We start from the raw sequence: 24,483 nt of genomic DNA on the forward strand, positions 1-24,483 counted from the left end.
TATACACACACATATATACATATGTATACATATATAAATATACAGTTGACCTTTGAATAGCATAGGTTTGAACTGTATGGGTCCACTTACATGTGGATTTTCTTCTGCCTCTGCTACCCCTGAGATAGCAAGACCGACCCCTCCACTCCCTCCTCAGCCTGCTCAACATGAAGACAATGAAGGTGGAGATCTTTATGATGATCCACTTCCACTTAATGAATAGTAAATATATTTTTTGTTTCTTACGATTTTGTTAATAACATTTTCTTTTCTCTAGCTTACTTTATTATAAGAATACAGTACATGATACATATACAAAATATGTATTAATAGCCTATTTTATCAGTGAGGCTTCTTATTAATAGCAGGCTATTAGTAGTTAAATTTGGGGGGAGTAAAAAATTATATGCAGGTTTTCAACTGTGGGGGTTTAGTTCCCCAGCCGCCTGTTGTTCAAGGGTCAACTGTTTTAACTTTGGTTTTACTTATATTAGAATTATATTGTTATTTTTAATCAGTCATAAAATTAGGTTATTGTTCTTTAAATCAGTTATATATAGTCTACAGGCTTATTACAAAAAGCAAAAGTCCTATAACATCCCTCTCCCCCATCATTTCCTACTCCCCTAGAGCCTAATTTTCATTTTTTATCAATTGTTTTTCTTTGTATTTACCTTCTTATCGATAACACGTTTTTATTGAATTTGGAATATTTTGATTTTTTAGTTTTAGACATTCTACTTGCATTGTGGAAACTCATGATTTAAATTCTTTTCACACATTCTCTACTTGCCTTCAAAACATATGCATGTCCATTTTGTGTCTTTCAATCCTCCACATATAGGTATATCACAATTTTGGTTTGTATTGTTATAACTATGTAAAAAGTATTTGTAGGTGAGCCATGTGGTGTATATATCACATATATAATAACTATGGTTATTTCTTTTCTTTTTTTTTTATTTTCAGCTTATTATGGGGGTACAAAAGCTCGGGTTATATATATTGCCCATGTCCTGCCCATCCCCCTGAGTCAGAGTCTCAAGCGTGTCCATTCCCCAGACAGCGCGCCTGGCACTCACCATGTAGTCATACCTCCATCCCCTCCCCCGACCCCCACCTCCCCGAGTCAGCACCTTCAAGCAGGACCATTCCCCAGATGGTGCACAACGCACTCATCATGTAGGCATACACCCATCACCTCCCCCCACCCCCCGCCTCAGTCTGATATCCAGTTGGTATCATTCCCCAATGTGCATTTAGGTGATGATCAGGGAAACCAATTTTCTGGTGAGTACATGTGATGCTTGTTTTTCCATTCTTGGGATACTTCACTTAATATAATGGGTTCCAACTCTCTCCAGGAGAATCAAAGAGATGTCGTATCACCGTTCTTTCTTATAGCTGAGTAATACTCCATGGTATACATATACCACAATTTACTAATCCATTCGTGAATTGATGGGCATTTGGGTTGTTTCCACATCTTTGCAATTGTGAATTGTGCTGCTATAAACATTCGGGTGCAGGTGTCTTTTTATAGAATGACTTTTGTTCTTCTGGGTATATGCCCAATAATGGGATTGCTGGATCGAATGGTAGGTCTACTTGAATCTTTTTAAGGTATCTCCATATTGTTTTCCATAGGGGTTGCACTAGTTTACAGTCCCACCAGCAGTGTATGAGTGTTCCTGTCTCTCCACATCCACACCAACATGTCTTGTTTGGGGACTTTTTGATAAAGGCCATTCTCACCGGAGTTAAGTGGTATCTCATTGTGGTTTTGATTTGCATTTCCCTGATGATTAGAGATGTTGAACATTTTTTCATATGTTTGTTAGCCATTTTTATATCTTCTTTTGAAAAATTTCTATTCATGTCCTTTGCCCACTTTTTGATAGGGTTGTTCAATTTTTTCTTACTAATTTTCCTGAGTTCTAAATATATTCCTGTTATCAGTCCTTTATCTGATGTGTAGTATGCAAAAATTTTTTCCCATTCTGTAGTTTGTCTGTTTACTCTCATGACTGTTTCTTTGGCTGTGCAGAAGCTTTTTAATTTGATCAGGTCCCATTTATTTATTTTTGTTGTTGCTGTGATTGCCTTAGGGGTCTTCTTCATAAATTCTTTGCCTAGGCCAATGTCTGTTAGAGTCTTTCCTACATTTTCTTCTAGAATTCTAATAGTTTCCCACCTAAGGTTTAAGTCTGTTATCTACCGTGATTAGATTTTTGTGAGAGGTGAAAGCTGTGGGTCCTCTTTTAGTCTTCTACATGTGGCTATCCAGTTTTCCCAGCACCATTTATTAAATAAGGAATCTTTTCCCGAGAGTATATTTTTGTCTGCTTTGTCAAAGATTAGATGGCTATATGAGGATGGTTTTATATTTGTATTTTCTGTTCTGTTCCACTGGTCTGTGTCCCTGCACTTGTGCCAATACCAAGCAGTTTTAATAATCACAGCTTTGTAGTATAGTTTGAAGTCTGGCAAATTAATACCTCCCATTTTGTTTTTGTTGCTTAAAATTGCTTTTGCTAAACGGGGTCTTCTCTGGTTCCATACAAAGCATAAAATTATTATTTCCATATATGTGAAAAATGATGTTGGTAATTTAATAGGGATTGCATTGAATCTTTAGATAACTTTGGGCAGTATAGACATTTTAACAATGTTGATTCTTACAATCCACGAGCATGGTATGGTTTTCACCTATTTACATGCTCTGTGATTTCCTTCCTCAGTGTTTCGTAGTTCTCCCTATAGAGGTCCTTTACCTCGTTAGTTAAATATATTCCTAGGTATTTTATTTTCTTTGTTGCTATTTTGAAGGGTATTGTGTCCTTAATTTGGTTCTCCGTTTGACTGTTATTGGCATATATGAATGCCTCTGATTTGTATGTATTGATTTTGTATCTTGAGACTTTACTGAATTCATTGATCAATTCCAGGAGTCTCTTGGTTGAATCCTTGGGGTTTTCTAGATATAACATTATATCATCAGTGAAGAGTGAGAGTTTGATCTCTTCTTTCCCTGTTTGGACTCCCTTGATTCTGCTCTCTTGCCTGATAGCTCTCGCAAGGACTTCCAATACTATGTTGAAAAGTAATGGGGACAGTGGGCAGCCTTGTCTGGTTCCAGTTCGAAGTGGGAATGCTTTCAATTTTTCCCCATTCAGTAGGATGTTGGCTGTGGCTTTGTCATATATGGCTTGTATCATTTTTAGATAGGCCCCGTCTGTGCCTATTTTGTTAAGTGTTCTTATCATAAAAGGGTGTTGAATTTTGTCAAATGCTTTTTCTGCATCTATTGAGAGGATCATATGGTCTTTATTTTTGCTTCTATTTATGTGGTGAATTACATTTATAGATTTGCATATGTTAAACCATCCCTGCATCTCTGGGATGAAGTCTACTTGGTCGTGATGGATTATTTTTTTGATAAGCACTTGGATTCGATTTGCTAGGATTTTATTGAGAATTTTTGCATCTATATTAATAAGGGATATTGGTCTGTAGTTTTCTTTTTTTGTTGCATCCTTTCCTGGTTTTGGTATTAAAATTATGTTGGCTTGGTAAAATGTGTTGGGGAGAATTCCATCCTTCTCGATACTGGAGAATAGTTTATGTAGGATGGGCACCAGTTCTTCTTTGTAGGTATGGTAAAATTCAGGTGTGAACCCATCTGGTCCAGGGCTTTTCTTTTTGGGAAGGTTTTTTATTGCTGTTTTGATTTCAGATCTAGATATTGGTCTATTCAGGAATTCTATTTCTTCCTGGTTGAGCCTGGGAAGGCTGTGTGTTTCTAAAAATTTGTCCATTTCCTCCTCATTTTCCAATTTGTGCGCATAAAGATTTTTGTAGAATTCATAGATGATATCATGTATCTCTGGGGAATCGGTCGTGATTTCTCCTTTCATGTTCCTGATGGAGGTTATTAGAGTTTTTTCTTTTCTGCTCTTGATTAGTCTAGCCAGAGGTGTGTCAATTTTGTTTATGTTTTCAAAGAACCAACTTTTTGTTTTATTAATCTCCCTTATGGTTTGTTTGTTGTCCTTTTCATCTAGTTCCTATTTGATCTTAATAATGTCTCTCCTTCTGCTGAGTTTGGGGTCGGTCTGTTCTTCCTTCTCCAGCTCTTTGAGTCTATTCATTAGATTGTGTATTTGTAAGTTTTCTGTCTTTTTGATATAGGCATTTATGGAAATAAATTTTCCTCTCAGGACTGCTTTAGCTGTGTCCCACAGATTTTGATAAGTTGTGTCTCCTTTGTCGTTTAATTTGAAGAATCTTTTGATTTCCATCTTGATTTCTTCATTTATAAAATAATCGTTATGGAGAAGGTTGTTTAGCTTCCATGACTTTGAGTAGGAATGAGAATTTCTGTTAGGGTTCATTATTACTTTTATTCTGCTGTGATCTGAGAAGATGCATGGTATAATTTCTATGTTTTAAAAATTTTTAAGACATGCTTTATGTCCTAGTATATGGTCAATCTTGGAGAATGTCCCATGAGCTGATGAGAAGAAAATATATTCTGTGGATTTTGGGTAGAATGTCCTGTAGATGTTAGTCAGGGCCATTTGTTCTAGCATTCTATTTAAGTCCATTATTTCTTTTTTTTTTTTTTTTTTTTTTTTTTGAGACAGAGTGTGGCTGTGTTGCCCGGGCTAGAGTGAGTGCCATGGCATCAGCCTAGCTCACAGCAACCTCAAACTCCTGGGCTTAAGTGATCCTACTGCCTCAGCCTCCCCAGTAGCTGGGACTACAGACATGCACCACCATGCCCGGCTAATTTTTTCTATATATATATTTTAGTTGACCAGATAATTTCTTTCTATTTTTAGTAGAGACGGGGTCTCGCTCTTGCTAAGGCTGGTCTTGAACTCCTGACCTCGAGCAATCCACCCGCCTTGGCCTCCCAGAGTGCTAGGATTACCGGCATGAGCCACCGCGCCTGGCCCATTATTTCTTTGTTTATTTTTTGTTTGGAGGATCTGTCCTGTACTGTCAGTGGCATGTTAAAGTCTCCGACTATCAAAGTGTTGTTATCTATCATTTTGTTCAGAACAAGTAGGGTTTGCTTTATGAATCTGGGTGCACCTAGTTGGGTGCATATATATTAAGTACAGTTATGTCTTCTTGTTGAATTGTACCCTTCACCAGTATATAGGAACCATCTTTGTCTTTCATTACTTTTGTTGATTTAAAAACTAAGTTATCGGAGATTAAAACCGCCATGCCAGCTTTCTTTTGGCTTCCATTTGCTTGAAATATTGATTTCCACCCTTTTATTTTCAGTCTAAATGCTTCCTTGCAGGTTAGATGAGTTTCCTGAAGACAGCAGACACTTGGCTTGTATTTTTTTAACCATTGGGCCAGTCTATGTCTCTTGAGTGGGGAATTCAGTCCATTCACATTTAATGAGAGAACTGATAAGTGAGACTGATTTCTGTTCCTCATGTTGGGCTGAATTTCATTATTCTGTTTTCTCACTTGAGCCATTGTGATAACTGGGTTTTTATCTTCTCTTGAGTAGTTTTATATTCGTGGTTCTTTCTTGTGCTGGTCTGTGTGTAGCTCTGTTTTGAGTACTTCTTGGAGAGCTGGTCTTGTCTTGGTGAATTCTCTGAGTTTTTGTTTATCTGAGAATGTCTTAATTTCACCTTCATATATAAAGCTGAGCTTAGCTGGGTATAAGATTCTAGGCTGAGCATTATTCTGTGTCAGAAGAGTGAGAATGGGGCCCCAGTCTCTTCTTGCTTGTAAGGTTTCAGTTGAGAAATCTGGCATGATTCGAATGGATTTTCCTTTGTATGTTACTTGTTTCTTTCTCCTTACAGCTCGAAGAAGGGCCTCTTTAGTGGATATTTTGGTCAGTCTGATAACTGCATGACGTGGTGTCTTCCTATTTGGTATGAATCTCCCAGGGGTTCTTTGAGCTTCCTGAACCTGTATATCTAGAGTTTTGGCAAGGCCTGGGAAATTTTCCTCAATTATATCTTCAGATAGCTTTCCAACGCTTGCTTATTCTCTTCTTCACCCTCAGGAATGCCAGTAACTCTCATGTTAGGCTTCTTCACATAATCCCACATTTCTTGTAGAGTCTGGTCTTTTCTCTTATTTCTTTGCTCCATCTCTGTGACTGACTTATTTAATTGGAAAGTGTTATCTTTGATCTCTGAGATTCTTTCTTCTGTTTGATCTACCCTGCTCTTGAGACTTTCCACTGTGTTTTGTAGCTACCTGAATAAATACTTCGTTTCCAGAAGTTCAGTTTGATTTTTCTTCAATATTTCGATTTCTTTAGTGAATTTTTCTTCCAAGTCCTGGATCTTTTTTGTGGTTTCTTTGTGTTGGTTATCCATTTTTTCTTGCATAATATTCAGCTTATTTATGATCCATGTTTGAAATTCTTCCTGTGACATGTTGCTATTTTGAATCTGGTTTGTGTCAATTGGTAGAGAACTAGTAATCCTCTTTGAGGGCAAGGTTACAGCTTGATTCTTTATACTCCCAGAGTTCTTTTGCTGACCCCTTCCCATCTGGAACAATCGCTAGGTCCTTTCTTTCAGCTTTAGCCTGGATAGAGGTAGGCAGTGCAAGCTGATCTTGGACTGTGCAGCAGCCCAGGTAAGCTGCCTCCTCTGTCACTAGGGGGAGCCCTTCACGTGTTGTTCTGTATTTTGCTACCTCATCTGGGGGGCTGCTCCTCTTGGTTCCAGCCCCAGAGAATTAATTTGACCCAAAACCGGTTTGAGAGTCCAGTCACTGGGCTGTTCTAATTGCAGACGGAAAGCAACTTTTTCAAAACTTGCCTCTTCCTCTCCCGAGGTGGTTTCTGCCTCTGTCTGCGTGAAAGACAGTGGCAAGGGGGAGGGGGCGGTGCCCTGGTTCACCCAGCACCCCGGCTGCTGCAGCTCCCAGGGGCGATGGTCCGCCCTGCCCCAGTATCCATAAGGTCCACGCTTCACTCCCTCGCGACTGGGGAAGCACTCTGTTCACGCGAAGGCAGAGCTCCTAGTGGGGGTGCATGGACTAGGGGAGGGAGCCACTCAGGGAGCTGCCCGGTTCCCAGTCACTCCGCAGGGGCTAGGCTGGGGACCCTGACAATGGTGGCTGCCCGCCCGCCGATTGCTGGCACTGGGGGCGAATGTTCAGGGTCCGGCAGCGGCTGGAGGAGCCGGGATTGCGGGAGCCCGGCCGCCCGCGTAAAGGAGACAGATCGGCATCCCCCAGGTGTCTTTCACTGAAGCCCAGCGCAAACCCTCTCCCGCCAGATGCAGTCCGCCCACAGGGCTCCGGGGTTCAAAATGCCCCCTGCTATTGTCTCCTCTCCACAGAGCCCCGCGTCTCCCGTGGTGATTCCGCACCGGCTTCAGGCAGATCCCTAATTGAGTGGGTGTGGGGGTCAGTGGGGAAACAGGCCGCTTTCCTGTGGGGCTGAACCCACCTCACTCACTGGTGAGGCGGGTGCAGCCGTCTCACGCTCCCCTCTCTACTGTCCGTCCCGCACTCTCCAGATTTTCAGGATCTGATTTCCCGTTCACCTCAGTCTTTTCTTGCTCTCTGTGTCCCACTCTGATTCTCCACGGATTCACACCGCTGTTCTTGTGGGGGAGCAATCCTCTAGCGCTGTGGCAGACTGAGATCCATGCCTTCCTCTCCAGGAGCACGAATCCAGGAGGTCACCTCCACTCCGCCATCTTTCTCTCTGACTATGGTTATTTTTCTTAAAAGACTTTTCCTTGAACTAGTAATTGTTTTCTCTCCTTTGTATACTTTTATAGTTTATTTTTGTTTTTGCTTAGCTTAACCCAAGTCTTCCCTTGGTTGTTTAAATCATTTTTTCAAAGTTTAATGTTACAAATCACTTTGTTTTTTCTGCCTAAGTGCCTAAAATGTTTTTTACTTATTTTTAAAGTAATGGTAATTTTACTAGACTATGTCCTGAAGTTGTTTTTTATGGCTTGGTATTCTAGGTACAATGTGCTCTCTTTCATTTGTAGTTTCTAATCTTTTTTCACATTTCAGCAAAGTCTCCTGAATTGTGGTATTTAAAATTTATTTTCTTCCTTTGCCTTGGTTTTCTTTATCAGAAACTACTATTATAGTATTTTGTATCTTTTTTGCCTGTTTAATATTTGTTACTATATCTCCATTTTAAAATCTTTTTTTGGTTTGTTTATTTTGTTTAAAAAAATTCTCCTTTTTTGTTCTTCTATTCCTTTAAGGCATTATCTGTTCTATTATTTACTTGTTTGTTTTTTTTAATTTACATTCATTTCTGAAATGACTTTCTTTATTTGTACTTCTTTCCTGATTTATACCATCTCACTTCTGTGTTTTTCTAATTTTGATTTATGTAGTTCTTCAGTATCTTGTATTACTTTCTTAATTTTTCAGTAGATTATGATTTTGTTTTATTTTGCTAGCATGTTTTTGGCTGCTGTCATTATAGAGTTTTTAAAAATCTTTTGCTTATTATTATTTTTTTATAAATAAGAACTTAGTGTGAGATTTGACCTTAATCCTTTTCTTTGCTCATTTTTAAAATTGAATTTAAAATTAATTCAGTTTTTTTCTGATCTTTTAGAAGAAAGAGTTATTCAGGGTAACTTTTTAACTTCAAAGAGCCCCTTTGTGCAGTGTTCAAAGTGTGGTGGCTTGCTTTCTGGGATTTTCTGCCTGTGGTCCGTTTCACTTTTATTCATCCATTTTTTTTTTTTCCTGGAGTTTTTTTTTTTTTTTGTCCTGCTCAATTTTTATTCTATTCCTTATAGTTCTACCTAGTCTTCTGGCCTCGATTCTGCATAGGAACCCATCTTCACACTTCATTGTAAATCTTTTGAACTCATTGCTATTGGAATGAGCAAGCCCCCTCTTCCTACTTTCAGCTAATTTTTTGTCTAATCAATCTACTGTGCTTCCTAGTGTGTGCATGTTGGCTATGTAGGGATTCTTTTCCTAGGTCCTTTGCATCTTTCCTTACTTCCTTCTGCTTGTGAACTGCCCATCTTTTGCCCGTTTTTCTGTTTGGGTTGTTTGTTCCTTTCTTGATAATTTGTAGGAATTACTTACATTTTCTAGTTATAAGCCCTTTGTCAGTTTTATGTTGCAAGTATCTTTTCCCACTTCTGTGGCTTGTATTTTTAATCTACTAGTCATTCTTATTTTGATGAACAAGTTATTTTTAATATGATCTGACTTATTAATGTAGTTTTATTAATCTTTTCCTTTGTGCTTAGTGCTTTTATTGTCATTCTTAAGAAATCTTTGTCTACCCCAAGTTATGAAGATATTCTAGATAATCTTCAAGAAGCATTATTCCTTTTCCTTTTACCTTTTGATTTACAGTCCACCTGGATTTTATTTTTATGTATGGTATGAAGTAGGAATAAAATTTCTGTTTTATTCATATATATATCTAACTAAGCAATACTATTTGTGGAAAAGACTTACTCTCATTGCTTTATAGTATTTACTTTGTCATAAATTAAATACCTACCTACATGTGGATTTTTTTCTAGATTATCTTTTGTTTCATGGGTCTATTTGTCCCTCCTTACATAAATACTATGTTTTCTTAATTACTGTAGCTTAACTTTTGCTATCTGGTAGTTTAAGTCCATACAAGTTTATTCTTTTTGAAGATTGCCTTAGCTATTCTTTGCACAATAAAGTGTCTCAGGTGTACTAATCTTAATCTTACAAGTACACTTCAGTGACTATTGACATTTGTGTAGAACCATGTAGCCACCACTCATCTAAATATAAAACATTTCCAGCATCCATGATGGTTCCTTTGTGCCCTGACCAGGCAATACCACCCCCAAGATAATTAACATTCTGACTTTTATCAGCATTGATTAATTTTGTCTATTCTGGACTTCATGGAAGTGAAATCACATAATATGTATTTCTTTGAATTTTTTTTACTAAACATAATGTCTGTAAGAGTCATCTATGTTGTGTCTTTTTATTGCTCATTAGTATTCCATTGTATGAATATACTACAATTAATTTTTCTATTAAGAAGGATTTTTTAAATTTTGGATTATTATGAATAAAATATTGTGAATATTTTTACAAATATCTTTGGGTAAACATAGATACTCAGTTCTCCCATCCAAGTACTAACCAGGCCTGACCCTGCTTAGCTTCGGAGATGAGACGAGGTCTAGACGTGTTCAGGGTGGTATGGTCATAGACTCAATTCTCTTGGTATATTCTTAGGAGTAGAATTTCTGGATCAAAGGGTAGATGTATACCTGGTTTTAGTTGATACTGATGAACAGTTTCCCCAAAATAATTGTACCAGTCTTAGTTAATTTTGAGTGTTCAACATTGTATGTGAAAAATTATAGAAATAGAGAGATTGCATTTTGCTATCTTTCTCCCCTTTATGTTTGCTTTTCATTTGTCTTCTGAAGGCTGCTAATAGGACTAGCAATTCTTGATCGTGTCAATCTAATGTGAGAGATTGAGATGATTTGAAGCTGGGTTTTACTTTTTGTAAGGACCAGGTTCTTCTCAGTTCATCCTTACTGCTATGATAATTGTCTTTTGGGGGCCCTATCCAAAGTAAGCAGATTTTATAAAGGCTTTCCCTTCTTGGTAGACCACGCAGTCATATTTTACTTAAAAGTCTATGAGACCATAAAAATATCAGCAAAGCTAAGTTCTTTCATTTGGCTTTTCTGGAATTAGCCAATGCTCTTAGGGAGGAAGCAGCTCCAGTGTCTGGCTCATCTCCCTGGCTTTTCCTTCTTCTCCCAGATCTTAGCTCTGTAATTTATCACTTCTTTGTTAGCTTCTTTGTGCATACAATCAGATTTGAAAAAAATAATTTGTCCAGATTTTCTTAGTCTTTTCATTAGAATGGTTGATCTGCATTGTGTATGTTGCCATTATAGAAGCAGAAATCTTTTCCCCATTAATTTATTTTTGCCCTCATCCTTTCTCTCTTTACTCTCCCATCCTCCTTTACCCCCATTATATCTGTTTCATTATTCTAAATTTCTATTAGTAGGCTAATGCACAGTTAATCATTACAGCTTTCTAAGATCCATATATATATTAATACATGTTTGTATGTAATACACATGAAAATATGTGTTAATTGACCATTTATGTTATTGGTAAGACTTCCCATCAATAGTAGTCTATTTATAGTTAAGTGTTTGAGGAGACCATAGTTATACGTGATTTTTCACTGTGTCAGGGGTTGGCGCCCCAACCCCTGCGTTGTTCAAGGGTCAACTGTACCTAGATATATGCACTGCATAAGTTATATTTATAAAAATATACATAGTATACTAAGATATAAGCATATATGTAGTCTACCCAATAATTACTTTGGTTTTTAGATACTCCTGTAGCAAAATAACTAATTTTTATTTGTTATTAATTTGTTTATTTAAGGAAATTTTTCTTTAAATTTTCAGATGATACAGCAGTGTTCGAGTTGATACAACTAGTTCCACCAGGTACTGTACTATATATTGATAAGGTAATTGACATGGGAACTCATTTCAATGAAGTGTTTTTAAAAACAATCTTATCTTTTACTCCTCTTCCCAAATTTAGAACAATGTTGAGTTTCTGCCATTAGTCCGCTATGTGTAAAATGTCAAAATAATGTATACAAAAGATTGACATAAATAGCACTTGAACACATTGTTCTAAAATTGAATAATTGTAATAATTGAAAGTGGAAAATAACCTGTTATCATTCTAGGATGTTTTTTGACAGTCATAAAAATTCACTTTTAAGTTTTTGTGATTTTTCTAAAACTGTATACTTTTTATTGATAATTAATTATTTTTGATTTTGCATGTTGGCTATTATAAAACCTTATTTAGTAAACATTACAGATCCCTGGAGAAGGTAGAGTTGAAATATAGAGGCTAGTTTTATTTCTGATATTGATTTCTGTGATTATAGAAGATATCTGTCTTAAATTTTTATTTTATGTGAAAAATGGAAGCTATATTTTATTAAATGCTAGTAATCTGAAAATTCTAAATATTACTTGTATACCTAATTCAGATAGCCACAAATTCTAGAAAATGTAACAACTATTTTCAGTATGTAATCTAATATCTTATAAAGGTAGGTAGATAAAAATGGGAGATAGAAAAAAGTTGTGGGGATGGTAATTGATGTGTAACTGTCATCCCAACTTCATATTTTTAAGGAAATTTTTTTTTTCTAGGAACTTACAGGTTCTCACTGAGTTCACATGAATATCCCATTTTCCAAAAGAGGGAGAAGGGAATTACTAATATATAGTATATTTCTGAAAAAGGAAATGTGTTAATCCATTTAACATATCTTTATTTTAATGTTCCTTTCCTAGAAAATAAACGTGACCTGAAGCAGATATTTTAATAAGGCATCAGGCAATAAATATTTCATATTTGATAATTTTGTTTCTAAAGGGAATATTTTGTCATAATTTGAATCATAGGATATCTTTCTTGTAGTGGGTGAAACCCTGTCTACATATGATGAAAATACACGAGATTTCATGTTCCCGGGTCCAAACCAAATTTCTGGACACCATGATTCAAACCGCCAAGTTACCATGAGGAGGATTTCTGGCCTTCGAGTAAGTGTTTCCTATTTTCTGAATCAATTTTTGGTGAAGGATCATTGTCAGAAATCACCACATATCTTTCAAACACCTTGAATGTGAAGAACTAATTCAAAGTTTAATTTGGTTTGAAACTTATTTGTTTTGTAAAATTATGTTATTTTACATACTGAAATCTAAATGAAAATAATTTAACAAAACCCATGCATGGGCTGGGCGCAGTGGCTCACGCCTGTAATCCTAGCACTTGGAAGGCCGAGGCGGGCAGATTGTTTAAGCTCAGGAGTTCAAGACCAGCCTGAGCAAGAGCAAGACCCCGTCTCTATTTTAAAAACAAAAACAAACAAACAAAAAAACCCCATGCATGTACCGTCCAAAATTAAAAAGTGTTATTTTGCCTTATACTCTTCAAATCTCTCTCTTCCCCTTCTTTCTGCCCCTCACCCAATTCCCATCTCCTCTCTCTCTCTCTATTTCTTCTGTTTTTCTCTCTAAGGAATGATAACAAACATTTGAAAAGATACTCAATCTCATTAACATTTAACGAAATCCAAATTAAAATAGCCATATGATTCCATTTTTATAGCTATAAGATTGGCAAAATTTATTTACTGGCACTATCAAAAGTGTAAAAAATTGGAAACTCTCAAATGCTGCTATGCCCTGTAGGTTGGAACAATCACAATTCAGAAATATCTAGTAAAGGCAAAGATTCTCATGGCATATGACCTTCTAGGTATGTATCTTAGATGACCTTCTAGGTATGTATCTTAGAGATGTATTGTCCTTGGTATACTAATAGCCTTCTTAAGAATATTCATTTGTAGTATTGTTCAGAATAGGGAAAAATGGAAATTGAAATGTCCATTAGTAGGAGTTTGGATAGATTAATTGTAAAATGTTCATGGAATAGAATTATATATTCATATACCTAAAATTAAAAGCTGCATTAAATGACAGCTCCACATTTTCCTACAACTTCCTTCAATTTCTGTTGGATGATTTAAAAATATTTTTATCCCTGAAAGTAAGTCTTCCATGCAGAGAAACTGTGAGAGCCCATGCTGTTTCAAAGGAGGAAAAGCAAAAATTGGCTAGCTTGAAATTATTTGGACAAACTTTTTTTTTTTTACTAATTTTATGAAATATTAGAATAATCAGATTAAGGACAGTGGGTTGATTGATATATGAACAAATATAATGAATTAAGTAATTTCTCCTGTAGCTCTAGTTTTATGATACGCTCTATCCAAGGAAATAGCTATTTTACCTTATTGAACATATAAAAGTTGACTCGCAAGTCTGTGAAAATATGCCTCCTTTGGGATATATTCATTGTCCATTAGCCAGCTTCTGTACTATAAAAGTCTTCAGAGTATTTAAAAAATAGTGTGGAAACATGCAATGAAAAAAAAATCGTATTTTAAAATTATGGTTTCTTTAATTTAAAATGCTGCATTATGCCAAGATGGAATATAAACTCAAGAGTATGGACCATTAACAGGGACTTATCTTTCATGATTTTAATTTGAGTTACTTTTGCATATATTTGGAAGATGTCAGATTACTAAGGCAAAAAATATATAAAAATTAGTACTTCTAAGAATGGCAGTGTGAAGAGGTTGGCAGTTATTTCTTCCATACAAAATGAGTGTAAAACTGGACAAAATTGTCACAAATAACAACTTCAGTGCACTGGAAACTGATCAGTAAGACAAGACAAATGAAGAGGTTTTTGTGCTTAAAAAACAGCTAAAGCTTTGAGCAGAAATGACAGGAGTATGTGGCCTTCTTGCCTGGGATGCTACCATAGCCTGCTTGGTCAGCGAGGACTGTAACTTCACCAGCGTTGGGCTAGACTCAAAAATTAGCAGCTTTGCCACCAGATATTGCTAAGATCAATTTTGGGCAGTGGGACAAATAGTGTGACTTCAATTGGAAGTGATTTAAGAAAGCCCACAGCTTTGCTAGGCCAATTGCAATTCTAATTGGGGAAAGCAGCACACCTGCCAAAAAGTTGACAGGGAGATCACTCATTCTGGTGGAAACCAACTGTCATGTGTGAGGACACTCAAGCAGCTCTGTGGAGAGGGTAGAAGCTGGAAGGGCTTTGCTGGAGTGTTTGTGAAAGCTTGAAGATCCTTGAAGGAATTGTCAGATGAGTGTTTGCAGGGAAGTGAGGTAAATGTTACTGGAAACTAACAGAAAAGGGGATCCTTGTTATGTAATGGCAGAAAGTTTAATAACAGTCACTTGCAGTAATTTGGAATTAGGAAAGATACCTAATGCAATGGTGGTCTGTCTAAGGAGGCTTTCAGACAAAGTGTTAGAGGGGCCGCCTGGTTTCTCTTTTTCTGTTTATACCACAATATGAGAGGAGAGGGAGAAGCAGAAGGAAAGGCTGTTAAACAAAACGGAGTCAGAACATTGTGCTTCTGACGATTCCCAGCCTTTCCCAATGACAGACAATGCTGAAATTACAGAAATGACTTATGAGTGAAAAATCATTCCAGAGTAGTTCAGAAAATTATGGTCTTCTGGTAAAACTGACGGTGTGACTGTAAAATCCTCCATTAAAACCTCAGAGATATCCAACATGTTGCTTTAGAAAATCATTTAATCAAATACGTTTTCTAAGATGCTTAAGGGCATTCTCTCTCAGCAATCTCAGCAGAAGCCCAATATAGAGAAGGGTGTATCTTTTGTCTCATGGAGTGAACTCCAGTAAGATTTATATGAGAACCAAAACAATTTTAAGAGCATTATACTGATAGAAACACCACCAGCTTAGTCTGAAATGGAGACATTAAAAAATGAAAAGGCTTTGGGACCTTCAAAATTCTATAGACAGGACCCAAGCTCAGAACACTAAACAGCTACAAATAGCTTACCTCTCATTGCAAAGGCATTATGATTCAAAGGATGGGAAGCAAGAGCCCAGAATTTGGGGACAAGAACTATTGATGGTTATTTCTGAGCAGGAACAGGACTAAGTCCTAATCAAGGAACTTCCATTTTGGATTTCAGAATTGTTACCCTATTTTCTCCCTTTTTGAACAGGAATATCTACAGTGATTGCTGCACATGGGTACATTGGGTATGTGTGGGGCAGATAACTTGTCTCTTCAGTTCATAGGTCTTCTGATCATGAGGAACTATATTTTAGAAGCTGTACTTAAAGAACTATACCTGAGGAGCCTTAGCTATACTGGGATTTGATTTAGATTCCAACATCCTGGATTTCAAGCTGAAGTTATAAAAGGATGAGACCTTTTGTTTTGTTTTGTTTTCTTTTCTTTTCTTTTTTTGGTGCAGCATGAGTATATTTAATACGTGAGAGAAATGCACGTAATTTGTGGTCAGAGAGCAGACTGGTAGTTTTAAACCTGTGCACAAATTTTTTAATACTCCTTCATTGAAAAGGTAAAATGTGGTGGGAGTGGCAGTGTTAAGAGTTCTGAGACTACATCATTGTGGCTTCCTCCTTGCTCTGCTTTTGGATCACTCACTCACTTTGAGGAAACTAGCAACCATGTCACGAGTACATTCAGCAGCCCTATGGAGAGGCTTATGTGATGAGGAGCTGAGTGTTTTTGCCAAAATCTAGAAAGGAACTGAGACCTCCAGCCAACAGCCATGTGAGTCAGCTTTCTTGGGAAGCAGATTATCAAGCCCCAGCCAAGCCTTCAGATGACTGCCGCCCAAATGACATCTTGACTACAGTCTCATGAGAGATTCCAAGCCAGAAACACACAGCTCATCCTGTGCCAGATTCCTGATCCATAGAAACTCTCTGTAATAATAATGTGTTCACTGATGTTTTAAACTACTGTTTTATGGTAATATGTTTTATATTAATAGATAACTATTACAACAAGCAGACATAGTTGGTCACAGCATGGGTTTGTAGGCCAAATGTAGGCCTCTTGGTCAATGTCTGATTTCCACAACCCTGGGCACAGATGACATTCTTTAATGTTTGGTGAATGCACAATTGTATGCTTCCAAATATTTTCTCAGATACCTTGTAACTGTCCCTTGAACTTTATCATTTGTCTCCACTTATCTCAGTGTTCAAGCTGATGATGGAAATGTTGTTAGAAATAGGAGCCTGATTCATTCCTAGATCTGAATATAAGTTACATTAACAGGAAAAAATGTTTGGAGACTTACTCCTGTTCTGTTTTCAGGAACTACATACCTAGCAGCTGTGTTTTTTTGTTTGCTTGTTTTTATTTCTGTTATTTTTAACATGAGATTATCCAAAGTATTTTTTAAAATTTTAATTGATAAATAAAAATTGTGTTAATATGTATTTATGGCATGCAACATGATGTTTTGAGAGATATATGCATGTATATATTGTGGAATGGCTAAATCAAGCTGACATACTAATTTGTTGATTATATAGTTAAATATGTCTTAAATTATAAAAGTAAAAAACTGACATCCATTAAGTATGTTCATATATTTATGACTATAACATAATAGTTAAAAAATTTAAAACAATTTGACAGGAAACTACTTGAAAATAAAAATACATATTAATTAACCCCTAAAAGTAATATAGTCACTCATAAGTGAATCATCAGCAATGACACTGTTGCTTGCTGGCATTTAGCTTTACTATGTTGTTTTGGTCTTTAATAAGAATTTCAAACTAACAAATGAAGCAGCTGAACCTTGATAACTGTTTATTACTTTTGCTCATATTCTTATTACTAATTATTATCTCTTTTACAATGGAACTCTCTAATAATACCTTCCTTTTTCCTCTCAGGGAATTGCTCCAAAGCTGGAATTTTCTACAACTTCAGTTATTACTGAATGTCTGATAAGTTCAAGGAAGTGCCGCACTCAGGTTAAAATCATTTATTTGAAGTATTTACTGGCTTAATATATCTGTTCATATTTATGGCCATTTGACAAGCATTATTCTTTTATTTGAGCTGTAGCTGTTTTCACTTTTTGGGGGGTCAATTTTTAGTTTAAGTAAAAACAACTAATATAGATATTTAACAGTTTGGTTATATCATAATAAATGTAAGAATGAAAAACTTGGTACATATGATAGAGGGTGCCATGATGGTTTTTTTGTTTTGTTTTGTTTTTCACTTCATGTGCTTTTTTTTCCCCTTAATGCAGAGAAATCAGGCTGCCAGAAAGATGTTGGGATCAAGAAGTCCCACAGAGATCTAGATTGGAGGCTTCTGTAAATCTTATAGAAGTTACAGATTTCTGCAGAATGTTCAAAGGATACCTTTTTAGCAAATGTGACCACAGTTCTCAGACTGGGATATTGGTGTTTAGTGAGTGTACTTTTTTGAGTGTCTCGAATTCCTCAAGGGACTATTGCTCATTTTGGTGGCCATACTGGTGCTGTCATATCAAGAGAAGCTTGGACATTTCAGCCCAAGTACCTTCTGTATTTTTGAAAACTGCCTTTAGTAAGCAAGGATATCTGGATCTAATATTCTATTCTGGTCTAACTTCTTACTGAGTCACCAGGATGGCCTTACTACCTTGTCTACAGGTTATCTAATAATGTCTAGACCTCACTCATGCAGTTACATTGTGATCAGGTAATAATGACCTGTCTGTGATGAAGAGCCAGTAATATAGAAAGCCCAGAGGGCTCAATCAAACAGGACAGGATTGGGCCTATCATGGAAGGAGTGGAATGTTAATTTACTGCATTATCAGCTTTTAAGTAGATTTGCTGAGGATGCTAACTGTGACTTAAACTAAGAAAGGTAAAATATAGTTATAGAATTGTTGACGGGACCATTCTTATTTTGTTTAGCAAGATGTTTAGTATTTCAGAGTCAGGCTGTAGTTATTTATCTTTTAAATGTAAGCTGAGACAGCTTTTAGAGATCTAACAACCTATGTTTGCCAAATGAGATATGTTATTGACTTGTTTTTGAGATGTGCACTGTGAACATTTGTAAATTATTAGAAATCTTTCCCTGGACAATTTTTCTATCCACACTGGGGTATGTCCTTGTAATGGATAGGTAGAGAAGTATGTTTTTCTTTTTAATTTTCTGTCTGAAATATATACATAGAAAAGTACGTACATTCTAAGTGTACAGCTTAGTGAAAGAGCCCTTTCTAAATATAAAACCATTACCCATTAGTAGTTTCACTGTACTTATGAACTAGCATTTTCCTCTGTAAACTTTTGATAATTCTCTTCCATTTATTTATTTTTTTGACTTAGAATTTAAATATTTGTTGTTTAATCTTTATTGAGCAGAAATGTGAGAAAATAGGCATTTGTGTCAGACAGTGTTTAATATGCTTTAAAAACAGACAGATCTGGGTTCAGGTTCCTCATAAAGCTGCTGTAACAATTAAATTAGAGAATATAGGCATTGTGCCTGGCATATGACATATAATTAATATTGTGGCTGTTACTAAGGCTATTTTATAAGAATTAAGATAGTTGAGGAGATAAAGGTGACAATAGCTGAAATATAAGGTATAAAACATTGCCTGGTAGGCACAACAGAGTATATTCACTTTTACATTAAAATTCTGGATGTTGACAGTCCTTGATCTTATTTAAGAAGGTGATAAATCTACTTTTTCCCCAAGTGATTAATATTTACAATTATAAGTTTTTAATGGCTATAAAGCAGCATCTTTAGTTTTAATGATAAGTACAAAATATACTATTTTGATTTTTGAGAGGAGTAAATAGGTATTGTAAAATTATTTAGGTTTACAAATATTTCATTGATTTATTCTTTTCAACACTTTATTTTCAAATTGGATGTCAATTTGTCACCAATTGAATGGACTGAAAAATTAGCATATTATTGTAATTTTTCTGGAATAAAACCAGTTTTCTACTCAGTTATTCTTCTTACTACAATGTAGACTTTATTATTAAATTGTTAAATATCAGTAGTAACATTTTAAATATCAATTTGTTAATCTGCTATATCACCTGGATTTTGTTATATTACAAACCTCACTAATTTAGGGGCTTAAAACAAAAAGTGTTTCTTATAGTTCTGTAGGTCTACTGGGTCATTCTTTCAGTCTGGACTGGCTGGTTAGGGCTGAATGGTTTAGGATAGTTTCACTCATACCTGGCGGCTGGCAAACTTTTTGGTTGGGGATAGGCCTTATAGTTCTGGTGATGAGCTTGATTTCACCTGGGGCAATGGTCACAAGACTCTCATCATCTATCAGGCTAATAATTCCAGCTCATTTACACGGTGGCAGGAAAGTTTTTAGGAGGAAGAGAGGACACGCACTTTTTAAGTCTCTCCTTGTATTACATGTGCTATTGTACTATTGGCCAAAGGAAGTCACATGGTCAGACCTAGAGTCATTGTAAGTGGAGAAACTACCCTAGGTGTGGATACAGGAAAGGAAACCATGGCAGCCATTTTATAAACAGTGTAATACAGCCACTATTTTAAGTTTTACTAGGCATGAACAGAGTGCATTAAGGAATGTGCAGGGTTAGACAGCATGCATTTGTAGGAGGTACTGCATAGTTTATAACTTCCTCTAGTAGTATGCAGCATTCAAAAACTTAATAAAGAAAGAAGATGGGGTTAGTTATGTTGTGGTATAATCAGAGGTGAATATATAAGAAGGAATTTTATAGCATTGCTGAAATGAACGATTATGAGTTCTGCTGGGTCTGAAGGTGAGAGATACTAAACATGTATAAAGGACTCTGGAAAAGAGCTCTAGGGACTGAGGAGGTAAGGAGGGCAAGTAACAGTGAGAGTAAAAGAAGTAGGTTGAAGAAAAGAGATTTTGGTCAGCAATATATTTTCAGAGTTGGGGATACAGTGGATCTGGCAAATGATGAAATCTAAGATGTAATAGAAAAAGATAATTAAAGCTGAGAAATAGACACTCTAATTCCAAGGTCTTGGAAAGATTCATTGCTTGAATGTTTTATGATTAATAGTAAACCTCAGAGGTCCTTTCTGATGCTAACATTCCTTGTTTCTGTGAGTCAGTATGATGTCACAGAGATAGATGAAATAAGGTAGGAAAATTCTGGATTGCTTGTTGAAGTCATTGAACAAGATGGGAGAAGGTCTAGGAGCATATCAAAAACTATAGTAGAAAGAAAGATGAAATAATCTGATGTTATTGGTCTGTATGAAACTTATAGGCTTATTTTTCTAGTTAGGAAAATATATTTTTTTCCTATGTATCTACTTTAAAAAAAAATTTGACTCTTTTCCCTTCCATTCACATATGTATTTTATTTACTTAGATACCTTTAACAATAGGGAAGAGAGTTGAGGAAGTGGAGAGGGAGGTGGGATTGGTGGTTTTTAAAAGTGATTAAAGTTAGGAAGACATTCATTAGCAATCCATTTTCTCTACTTAAAAAGCTTCTTATAATTCTAGATAAAACACGAAGAAATCTTATATTATTTACTTGTAATCCAACTATTAAGGCATATATAAGGCAGAGACTATTTGAATAAAATATTGTCTTCATTATACAACAAAATTATAAATAACAATTAAAAAAATTTTACTATCAAACTTTTAGGCTGCTAACCAGTTTTATTAGAAGATAAGAACCAGTTATTAAAGTTTATACATCTTTTATACATTTTACTTTTATAAAAATATGGGACCAGAATTAAGATGTATGATTATCTGTCACTGAATTATAAAATTATAGCTTGAGTGGGACCTTAAAATCCTTAATCTTGTATTAATAGAATCCAAATAGTGCATTTCATTAAAATATGTATTAAGTTATTCTTCACATTTTCATGTTGTAGATATGTATATAATATCAGCATGAACAAAACTTATTTTTATAGTTTTCTCTGTAAAAATTTAATAATAAACTTATCAGACATGTATATTTTTAACATTATTAAACACAGTTCTCTTAAATTATATAGCCAATTATTGGAATACTTAAATATAAAAGATAACTAGTATTTGCATTAATTTTTTAGTATATTGAAAAATAATTTTTCTGACTTTGTTTCTAGAGTTTTCAAATGATTAAGTATTAGGCTTTAATTTTATGAAGTCCTTGTTAATTGGACTTAAGAAGGAAGTTTGATAGAACGTGCTTTGCTTACTACTGTAGAAAGAGTTATCTATCTAGGAGAATATGGGTTTGACTTCTCCCAGGATCAGCACAGATAGGAAGATAGGAAGGACTGATTTGGTTGGCTTTGATAGAGTTTGTGTGTCTTAGTTAAATTACTTAAACATTTTTTTTCTCCAAATAGGTTTTTTTTAAAAATCTCTTTTGCCCAAGTTAATTTTTATTTTTTATGTATAGGATAAATTTACTTACCATTCGGCTCCAGTTGAAAAATCACATGGCAGACTGCAAGGCAGAGCATCAAGATCACAAAAGAAAAAATCCAAATCACCTGAGAGAAGTAAATATTGCATAAATGCAAAAAACTACGAACAGCCTACAATTTCTTCAAAATCACACTCTCCATCTCCCTACACAAAAAGACGGATGTGTGAGCTATCTGAAGACACCAGGCGGCGGCTGGCCCATTTAAATCTGGGACCCTATGAATTCAAAAAAGAAACAGATAAACCTCCATTTGTGATTAGACATGTAAGTATTTCCATTTGAAACTGATGAAATCTTTTCTTCCACTAAAATATGCTGAAATGTCTTTCAACTTCTAGCTTATATTAATAATTTTCTTTCCTGAACTGTTAGCCTAGCAATCTAAAATGGAAAATTAATTTAAAATAAAAGAACATTTTTTTTCAGTCTTTAAACCTGGCAGAGATCAAACTCCATTATAAATGCCGTGTCATATCCTCTCAAGTACCCATTTCCTTTCTTCTTATACCATGGACAGTGTAATAACTCTACAAATTGAACTTGGTTGTAATTGACATTAGTACTAAAATAGAAAAGTAGGGTTTTAAAAGAGAACCAAATATTCTTTCAGAAAAGGAAGACCCTCCACCCACCCCAGGCGTTTCAAAAATTATAATGGAAAGTAAATTTCCTTTGAAATGATGTCCTTCGGGTAAGCTTTGTATATTGGATCTTTGAAGCAAATTATTAATTATGAGTATGGGAAGGCCTTTGAAAGGGAAGAGAGTTAACTTAAGGGTAGCATAGTTCTAATCTTTCCATAGAGAAGCCTGCTTTGAATCTTGTGTCCATATGTGTTCTGGGGTAACTTTCAATATGATAGTCAAGTAGACTTTGGCTAAATTTAATATCAGAATATTTAATAAAGGACTCTCTCAAAGTCTTCATAGTTTCTTGAATTCTTATAAAGTATTTTACCTTAAAAGCAATTATTTACCAAAAGCTTTTAAATTAATAAAAAATACTAATTAATATAATACAAGGGGACTTCAGAAAGTTCATGGAAAATTTGTGTTATAACAAAACTGTGCATGGATTTCAAAATTTTTTTGCACCAAAATAAACTTATATTAACTTGTTATAACATGTCTGAACAGAATCTAGTTTGAGGTACTAAGGAGGATAAGACTCAGTTTGAAAAGAGACCCTATCAGAGCAACATGCTAAAATTGAAGCAAGAACAAACATTAAATTTACGGTGAAGCTTGAGTAGAAGAATGGTGAAATCATTGATGCTTTACAGAAAGTTTATGGGGACAATGCCCCAAAGAAATCAGCAGTTTCCAAATGGAAAGTTAGTTTTAGGAAGGGATGAGAAGATGCTGAAGATGAAACCTGCAGCAGTAAACCATCCGTATCAGTTTGTGAGGAAAAAATTAATCTTGTCTGTGCCCTAAGTGAAGAGGACTGACAATTAACAGCAGAAACAATAGCTCAACTGGTTCAGCTTATACAATTCTGACTGAAAAATTAAAGTTGAGCAAACTTTCTACTTGGTGGGTGCCAAAACCTTTGTACACAGATCAGCTGCAGACAAGAACAGAGCTTTCAATGAAAATTTTAAACAAGTGAGATCAAGATTCTGAAGCATTTCTTCAAAGAGTTGTAACAGGAAATGAAACATGGCTTTACCAGTATGATCCTGAAGATGAAGTACAGTCAAAGCAATGGCTACCAACAGGTGGAGGAGGTCCAGTCAAAGCAGAAGTGCAAAGGTCAAGAGCAAAGCTCATGGTAACAGTGTTTTTGGATGTCCAAGGCATTTGATTGCTGACTTTGTTAAGGGCCAAAGAATGATAACATCTGCTTATTATGAGAGTGTTTTGAGAAAGTTAGCCAAAGCTTTGGCAGAAGATGACCCGTGAAAGCTTTACCAAAGAGCGCTTCGCCAGGAAAATGCTCATACTCATTCCTCTCATCGAACAACGGCAATTTTGCCAGAATCTTGATGGGAAGTCCTTAAACATCCACCTTACAGTCCTGATTTGGCTCATTCTGACTTCTTTTTGTTTCCTGATCTTAAAAAAAAATCTGTAAAGGGCAACCATTTTTCCTCAGTTAATAATGTAAAAAAAGACCACATTGACATGGTTAAATTTCCAGGACCCGCAGTTCTTTAGGGATGGACTAAATGGCTAGTATCATTGCTTACAAGAAAGCAGCTTGACCTTGATAAAGCTTTATGTTGAAAATAAAGTTTATATTTTTTATTTTTATCTTTTAATTCCATTTTTCTGTGAACTTCTTGAAGTTCTTTGTATAATATATTAATATATTTAATAATACTATACCTCAAGATTTAAGTACCCATAGAAGCAAAACAACTTTTTGGGATATCTATAAAAATATTTCTGACTAATACTTTTAATCCATTTTTTCTAAATTCTAAAATGAATTAATCCAACATGTAAATATGCCCCTTTGGCAGTCTAATAGCTTTGTGGACATACACCATCTGAAAGTTCAGATTTTCTTTGTGTTACCTTTTTAAAACAATTTAAATGTATCTTAAGCAACATTTCA

At 35.4% G+C, this 24,483-nt stretch overlaps 1 protein-coding gene across 2 annotated transcripts in view; it reads left to right on the forward strand.

Annotated features, from left to right (window-relative positions):
• Window positions 1-24,483, forward strand: part of SPATA6 (spermatogenesis associated 6) — a 108,537-nt gene that overhangs the window by 26,020 nt on the left and 58,034 nt on the right. For both annotated transcript variants that reach the window (XM_045548078.1, XM_045548080.1), the window contains exons 4-7: window positions 11,445-11,486; window positions 12,487-12,611; window positions 17,377-17,457; window positions 21,892-22,185. In XM_045548078.1, the coding sequence (XP_045404034.1) occupies window positions 11,445-11,486; window positions 12,487-12,611; window positions 17,377-17,457; window positions 21,892-22,185 (542 nt within the window). The remainder of the gene's footprint in view (window positions 1-11,444; window positions 11,487-12,486; window positions 12,612-17,376; window positions 17,458-21,891; window positions 22,186-24,483) is intronic.

Source organism: Lemur catta, chromosome 3 (genome assembly GCF_020740605.2).
Source record: "Lemur catta isolate mLemCat1 chromosome 3, mLemCat1.pri, whole genome shotgun sequence".
Classification (NCBI taxonomy): Eukaryota; Metazoa; Chordata; class Mammalia; order Primates; family Lemuridae; genus Lemur; species Lemur catta.